The sequence below is a fragment of the Leptonychotes weddellii genome, unplaced genomic scaffold, assembly GCF_054177405.1.
Source record: "Leptonychotes weddellii isolate Sample4059 unplaced genomic scaffold, ASM5417740v2 HiC_scaffold_9861, whole genome shotgun sequence".
Lineage (NCBI taxonomy): Eukaryota > Metazoa > Chordata > Mammalia > Carnivora > Phocidae > Leptonychotes > Leptonychotes weddellii.
In genome coordinates this window covers 1-7,803 of record NW_028070927.1, presented here as the reverse complement: position 1 = coordinate 7,803, position 7,803 = coordinate 1, and the positions used below count along the sequence as shown (strand labels likewise).

The 7,803-nt window shown below is 48.7% G+C and overlaps 1 protein-coding gene across 1 annotated transcript; it reads left to right on the top strand.

Moving 5' to 3' along the window:
- The first annotated feature begins 1,167 nt into the window (after window positions 1-1,167).
- On the top strand, window positions 1,168-7,607 carry RRM2 (ribonucleotide reductase regulatory subunit M2). The gene is made up of 10 exons (XM_006737560.3): window positions 1,168-1,373; window positions 1,453-1,527; window positions 1,899-2,042; window positions 2,540-2,656; window positions 3,223-3,356; window positions 5,018-5,112; window positions 5,239-5,372; window positions 6,572-6,676; window positions 6,763-6,876; window positions 6,954-7,607. The coding sequence occupies exons 1-10, from the start codon at window positions 1,266-1,268 to the stop codon at window positions 7,104-7,106; spliced, it is 1,179 nt and encodes a 392-aa protein (XP_006737623.1). The 5' UTR covers window positions 1,168-1,265; the 3' UTR covers window positions 7,107-7,607.
- The last annotated feature ends 196 nt before the right edge of the window (window positions 7,608-7,803 follow it).

Genomic DNA, 7,803 nt, shown 5'->3' with positions numbered 1-7,803 from the left:
ATCGTCCCTACCTCCGACCTCTTTATTGTATCCAGAAAAGACTGTAAAAAGTCCAGTGTTTCTCTTAGGGGCGGCCCTAAGAGTGTTTGCAGATGTTGGAACTTTCCCAGGTGAATCATTTATTTCTCGGATTCTCACATTTCTTTCTCTTCATTCCTGGCATTTTGCCACTTTCAGGGCAAATGTCTGTGGCAAATCTGAAAAACCAAACACAAAGTAAAATGAAAAGTGCTAATAAAGTCATGTCTCCCTCATGACAATGCAGGTTTTCAATCTCCTCTTCAGGCTACTTGATGCCCAATAAGCAGTACATGGATTCCCAGTTCTTCAATCTTTCTCAGGATTTTTTTGCTCAGTTTCTAATTTTAAAAAATGCTGACATTGGGGACAGTGGCCTGACAGCAGACACAAGTTCAGTGGGAAAATGCACCAAAGCCCCCCCCCCCGGCATTTACTTAACTCAGCTTTACCATGGACTGCACATTTTACAAGAATTATCGCATTGATCTCATTTTATTAATAATCCCACAGGGTAGGTCCGGCGACCAGTCCCATTATACCAAGGAGGGCACTGAATCTTTTAGCCTGGTGACACGTCCAAGTGACACAGCAACTGCACTGCGGGACTCAGTAGCCAGTGGCCCTAACCGTTAGGCAGCACGGTGGTCACCGACCCTCCCACAAATCTGCCGGAACTCGAGGACCCCTAAACCCCCACCCAGGTACACGTATCCAAACGGTCGCAACCCCGCGCTTCTCTCGCAGCCAGGGGCGTTCCCAGGCATTTGCACTGACCTCATTTGCAAAACCACTTGCCCCGACCCGCGAAAACGGTTCAGGGGTGGGGGAATTCTCTCCCGCTCCGGGGCGGCCTCCAATCGCGTTGCTTTATTCAATTCCGAGCGGTTCCCGGATAAGCGAGTCCCCCGCGCGCCACGGCCACCGAGTCGCGCGGGGACTGCAGCCCTTGCCCGGGGGGGCCCGCAGGGGCCCAGGCCGCGGCGCCCCTAGCCCTGTCCGCGGGCCCGGGGGCTCCGGGGGCGTCCCGGGGGAGTCCCGAGGGGCATCCCGGCGGCGGGCGGTCGGCGCTCCCGCGCGGCTCTCGAATCGCGGACGTCCGGCCGGCGCATCCAATGGGAAGGCGGTGTGTGGCCACGCCCGCTGTGCGCGCCCCTCCGCGGTGGGCTTTTAAAGGCCGGCGGGGCGGCGCGGGGGCTCCCAGGACCTGCGCGCCGCCTCGCCTGCCGTAACCTCTCGCCGCCGCCATGCTCTCCGTCCGCGTCCCGCTCGCCACCATCGTGGACCCCCAGCAGCAGCAGCAGCTCCAGCTCTCGCCCCTCAAGGGGCTCAGCCTGGCGGACAAGGAGAACACGGTGAGCACGCGCGGGCCGGCCGGGGCGGCGGGGGGCCTGTGGGTCGGGGGCCTGCCCCTCACCGCGCGTCTCTCCGCAGCCCCCGAGTCTCAGCGGGACCCGCGTGCTGGCCAGCAAGACCGCCAGGAGGATCTTCCAGGAGCCCGCCGAGCCGGTGAGTGGCCCGGGCAGCCGGCGGGGAAGCGGCCTGTGGGGGCGGGGCGCTGCCGGTAGGGGGCGCTAGCCGCCGCCCTTGGCGCCAAAGCCTCATTGTCTCCTCCAGGGTTTCAAACCCTAGCCACTCCCCGGCCCGCGCTTCTTTCCCGCCAAGGCATGCCGTCCCCGTCCTTTACACTTCCGCAGATTTCCTCCTGTTCCTCTGTCACATCCCGGTTCTGTTCTCTGTAGGATATACATGTGTGACCGCTGACCCACACACTGAACCACCCGGGATTGCCAGTCATTGAATGCACTAGGCCCGAAAAAATGGCAATTTCATGTGGTTCCCTCTATGATTAGCATTTTCATTACTTTCTCGCCCAACAGAAAACTAAGGTGCTTGGCCCCAGCGTGGAGGACGAGCCACTACTGAGAGAAAACCCTCGTCGCTTTGTCATCTTCCCTATCGAATACCATGATATTTGGCAGATGTATAAGAAAGCTGAGGCTTCCTTTTGGACAGCTGAAGAGGTAATCAGAGTCAGGAACTGGAGACTTAAAAGGAAGTTTAAGCATTGCCCCCAGCTCTAGAAGAAGCCCCCTGCAGTGGTGGTTGTAACTTGCTTGAAATATACTCTTGTTCCTCTTGGGGGTGGTTGGGGATGGTTGCCCACGGAGGATGTGGAATGGGAGGGAGCTGTGCATGGGAGGGATGTTCTTGATCAAGTGGTGTCGGTAGACTTAAAAGAAGGTTTAAGAGGGCGCCTGAGTGGCTCAGTTGGTTAAGCGACTGCCTTCGGCTCAGGTCATGATCCTGGAGTCCCGGGATCGAGTCCCGCATCGGGCTCCCTGCTCGGCGGGGAGCCTGCTTCTCCCTCTGACCCTCCCCGCTCTCATGTGCTCTCTCTCTCTCATTCTCTCTGTCTCAAATAAATAAATAAAATCTTTAAAAAAAAGAAGGTTTAAGAATTATGTGTATGTGTGAGGCCCCGCATGCTTAATGTCCCTTGTGATCGTCTAAACTTCAGGTGGATCTTTCCAAGGACATTCAGCACTGGGAATCCCTGAAGCCTGAGGAGAGATACTTTATATCCCACGTTCTGGCTTTCTTTGCGGCGAGTGATGGCATAGTAAATGAAAACTTGGTGAGTTTCCAAAAAACGTCTGCTTTCATTCGCTTCATGATTAAAGAGAAAATCAATTCTCTCTCCTCATCTTTTAGGTTATACTAGTTGTAAGCTAGTAGTTCTGTTACATGGTGTTGCCTGTTTTATAATATCCTTTGCAGTTCTTTCTTCCCTATGGTTAATTTTTCCCCCTACTGGCTCTCGAGAGGCTCAAAGACAATGTTAAGTGGTAGTAATAGGTTTACTCCTTGTGGCTATGACATTGCTTTCCTTTTTGTGGTTTTGCTGTTTTAATAACTTGAGTCTGTATATGTCTTATAGTGAGTGGATCCTTCGTGCAGTGAATTAGGAAAAAATGAATTGATGAGTGTTCTTAGGATCCCTATAAAATAGACATTATCTATTTCCTGATCTGTAAATTGAGCGCATATGGCATAAAATGCCCAGCTTTACCACAGAATAATGAAGTATTGTTTCTAAAAATAGAAGCAAACCCTATGGTGGTACAAAGGGAGTGTGATGTATCCAGGATCCTCTGAGTGGATGCTCCTCAAGCTGAAAGCTGTGATGTGTTTTACCACTAGGTGGAGCGGTTTAGCCAAGAAGTTCAGATTACAGAAGCCCGCTGTTTCTATGGCTTCCAAATTGCCATGGAAAACATCCATTCTGAGATGTACAGTCTCCTCATTGACACTTATATTAAAGATTCCAAAGAAAGGTGAGTATTTGGGTGGCCTGCCAACATGTTTAGGACTCACTAATTGTTAACGTTATTTCAAGTTTTTGAGTTCACATAGGGGTAGAAGAATGACTTAAGTGACTAAGCAGACAAAGCAGTTTCTACCACCCATGTTCCCGTCTGCTCTGAGGAAGAGGCCTACACTCACTTTATTAGCAAGTCACTTAAAAACGCAAAGTTCTGAGGTTACTCCATTTTTAGAAGTGGAAGTATACCGTTGGTCGTTCAATCTAATGCCTTTGAAAACAAAACAAAACACATCCGAGGATGCTGTGTATGATGAACGAAATCCTAGGTCTGACAGTTTGTACTCGTGTGGCCAATCTGTTAATCTACAATGGGAAGCTGGGGCAAAATGGAGGGGATGGAGGGTGCACCCGAGTAGAACGTTACTCTCCTCTTCAAGAGCTCGTAATACAGTACAGAAAATCAGACCTAGAAGTGTGAGTGAGAGGAATTCCATAATAAAGCAGAGGCAGCAGTTTACGGTTAGATGAACTTAGGCACAGGACTGTGTGAAGAGATGGTTTGCATCATGGGATCACAGAGGAGAAATGAAGGTAGCTTCACACCCATTTTACATTTTCAAGATTAGAGAGGAGGAGAACGTTAAAAGTGGCTGTCTAAGTGGTCTAGATACTGAGGTCAGCTTCAGGATGAGAGTCTTGCGTGGAACAGAAGTGGTAGGGCTGGAAGGTAGGCACCTGTGGGTAACCAGGAAGAATGTGATTTGGGAAAATGAGTGGTGGCTTGGAAGGGCTGGCAGGATTGGGGAGACTCTGGGGGGTAGGACGATTTGAACACATTTGTAGGCAGAAATGAGGAAAGATAGAGATAGGCGTGACCCGGATAAATAACCAGAAGGGGCAGGATCAGGAAGGTGTGGTGGTTGAGCTTCAAAAGCTAGGGACAGGCAGACCCTGGTCTCAGGATGTAGACATGGAAAGAGAATGAAGGGAGCCATATGGTCTGATGACGTTGGCTTCAGAAAACAAGGTCGCCTGATAAGGAACAGGCTGGGGAATCTGTAGACTCCCAAGCAGGGCACAGGGTTACATTGGAGGCGGAAGAGGGTAATAAGGAAGACCCAGGTAAGTGGGGGGCCAGTTGATTTGCTTTCCTGATCTGGGACCATCAGTGTAGCATAGAATTACAGTAGGAAGCAAGCTCAGATTATTCAGTTTATTGGCTTTAATTACTTTATTATATACATATGGCATTTGGGGCCCATATAATTGACCTGATGGTATAGTCTGGTGAGGAAGGTGCTGTCTAGGAAGATAATGGTCAGCATAACTGAAGTAGTCTTAGCAGTTAAGATTTTATGGCTTCTCAAGTTCAAAGATAGGGCCTGTGAACTTTGTCATGACCTGGGCTTGATATAATTAAGCTGATAAATGCTCTTGGTGTAACGGACTAAGACTTTTAATGTTAGTAGATCTCGGGGATCCCTATGAACTAAAGAATAGGAACCAAGTGAATGTTGAGATTTTAAAAAGAACACTGGAGGAAAAGCAAAAACAGTAATGAGAAGACATTTCAGTTTGAGGCTCGATTTGGCCTTGGCCCCAGTGGTGTTCTCCGGATGTTTGTGATTGGAGGTCTTTGCTGTAACTGCTGACGCTCTGGGTGTCTACTAGGGAATTTCTCTTCAACGCCATCGAGACAATGCCTTGTGTAAAGAAGAAGGCAGATTGGGCCTTGCGTTGGATTGGGGACAAAGAGGCTACCTACGGTAAGGACCCCTCTGGCCCCGCATCCCCCTGAGCTTCATCCTCTGAGTGCCGTCCCTGGTCTGTGGCCCCCCTTGTGCGTGTGCTCGGTTGCTCACTAGAACTATGTCGGTGTTAACTCTTCACAGGAGAACGGGTTGTGGCTTTTGCTGCTGTGGAAGGAATCTTCTTTTCTGGTTCTTTTGCGTCAATATTCTGGCTCAAGAAACGCGGCCTGATGCCTGGCCTCACGTTTTCCAATGAACTTATTAGCAGAGATGAGGTGAGTCTAATTCACATAACCGGTTAATGGGCACCCCAAACATCTACAACTCTTGGGTTCACTGATGGGAACTCCAGATAAAAGATTGCCTGAGATCCACATTTAACATGTGAGTTCAGCTATATCCGTACTTGGCAGAAAATGAAATACTTTAATTTACTGGAAGTGCTTGTGTTCTCAATACCTTTATATGTCTGATGCACCCTAGGTGATGGGGTGTTCTATTCTTTTTGCCCAGTATTCTGTATGACCCTACTGTACTTCAAAGTTGGGCGATAAGCATCCTAGTGAAGAATGAGAATCCATTCTGGTCCAGTTTATGTCTTTGAGTGCACTTGGATTAAACTGGAGGGGAAGGTGAAGATGTCCAGATGTTCTAATTTAATTCCAGTTGGCAAGGCCAGGGCCATGAACCCTGCCATACTTGGAGCCCAGTGGGCAGATCAGTTGGTCTTGCTTTATAATAAGAAACTCTTCCTTCTGTTACAGGAAGATCAGGGTTACTTGGCACTAAGACTCGTAGACTCCATTCACTGGAAATTGCGTTACTGATTTCCCGAGCATTAGGCTGTAAATCTCAGAACTAACTAGCCTGTTCACCGAGTTTTGCCTTCCCTGCTGGGAATAGTGGCAACACAGGAGCTCACAGATGTAGGAAGAATGCTTTGAGCAGAAGTCCTTCCCCATCCTTGGCTACCACACGGGGCAGCAGGGACCGGACCTGGCCTGCTGTTGTTCCCCAGAGGAGCAGTGTTGAGGGCCTTGGGTGCTGCTGAACCTGCCGTGACCTTCGCAGAGCAGATGGCAGTTGAAGCCCTCTTCCCCTTGACCGTTGAAGTGCTTAAAGCACTGCCACCCAAGGGGTAGGAGGAGAATGCAGAAAAGGGGAAAGCCATTTCCTGTTTCATGTTACCGATACAAGTCTGGTTCTTTTTTTTTTTTTTTTTCCTTTTTAAAGGTTTGTTTATTTGTTTGACAGAGAGAGACACAGCGAGAGAGGGAACACAAGCAGGGGGCAGGGGGAGTGGGAGAGGGAGAAGCAGGCTTCCCGCTGAGCAGGGAGCCCGACCTGACGCGGGGCTCGATCCCAGGACCCTGGGATCGTGACCTGAGCTGAAGGCAGACGCTTAACGACTGAGCCACCCAGGCGCCCTGATACAAGTCTGGTTTTAATAGTGATCTTAAACCTTTTCTTCTAGGGTTTACACTGTGACTTTGCCTGCCTGATGTTCAAACATCTGGTCCACAAACCTTCCGAGCAGAGAGTGAGGGAAATAATTATTAATGCCGTTCGGATAGAGCAGGTGGGTGTTGCATCAGGGTCTCTCGTGCCAGCTAGAAGGTGTCTTGATGCTTCCATTTTATTGAGAAGCTCTGTTTTGGTCTCTAGGAGTTCCTCACGGAGGCCTTGCCTGTGAAGCTCATTGGGATGAATTGCATGTTAATGAAGCAGTATATTGAGTTCGTGGCAGACCGACTTATGCTGGAGCTAGGTTTTGGCAAGGTAAAGTATTGTTTATAGCCTTCTGGTTCTTCTGAAGCTGGTGTTCCGAATTTAAATTTTCCTGTGAACCTTTTCAGGTTTTCAGAGTAGAAAATCCATTTGACTTTATGGAGAATATTTCACTGGAAGGGAAGACTAACTTCTTTGAGAAGAGAGTAGGCGAGTATCAGAGGATGGGAGTGATGTCAAGTCCAACAGAGAATTCTTTTACCTTGGATGCTGACTTCTAAGAGAAATGAAGATGTGCTCTTATTTTGCTGATTTTTTTTTTTCCCCTTTCTCATCCAAAAAAAAAAAAAAAAATCAGCTACTTGAAGTGTATCAAACCAGCTACACCATGAATTATCCATAATGTTCATTAATAGTATTGTTAAAACTGTGTAGCTACCTCATAAGCAAGCCTGTTGATTAGTGATGCTAGTTGTCTCACCTAGAAAGAAGCATAGACAAAAGCTCCTCGGACTCTTAGGAAAGACCTTGGCCGTGTTTGGCTTTTGCAGGCAGGCTGGCTGTCCGTGAGTTCACCGTGGCTCTTAGTGGCAGTCAGGGCTCAACATGTGTGGACCCTGGAGTGAGTCAGATCCAGCAGGATTAATCAGTCAGTTACTCAAAGGCCCTTGGGAGGTCTCAGCCTTGGTGCTTCAAAGCAGATTTTAAAGTTTACTTACTGATTTGTATATAAAACTGGCACTTTACATACAAATAAACAGAGTTTGTACTGTTGAAATAAAGGCCTGATTTAACCTAATTTGGTTTCTAGCCCACATGCAAAGCCTTCTATTGACCACTAATGGGAGCTGGTCTGGATTTTACTAGGTGGCCAAAGTCCGTCAAACCTGTGCAGATCAAGCACGTTATTTCTATTCTTTATTTTCTAGAATGGATGTGCTCTTTGATCAACTTCAAAGTCAGCCCTGCACATACCTA

Bases quoted from the DNA above. Each gene is read 5' to 3' on its own strand.
- RRM2 (XM_006737560.3), top strand. From the start codon at position 1,266: ATGCTCTCCGTCCGCGTCCCGCTCGCCACCATCGTGGACCCCCAGCAG. The intron at 2,043-2,539 runs GTAATCAGAGTC...TCTAAACTTCAG, and splicing joins CCTTTTGGACAGCTGAAGAG to GTGGATCTTTCCAAGGACAT. The intron at 2,657-3,222 runs GTGAGTTTCCAA...TTTTACCACTAG, and splicing joins GCATAGTAAATGAAAACTTG to GTGGAGCGGTTTAGCCAAGA.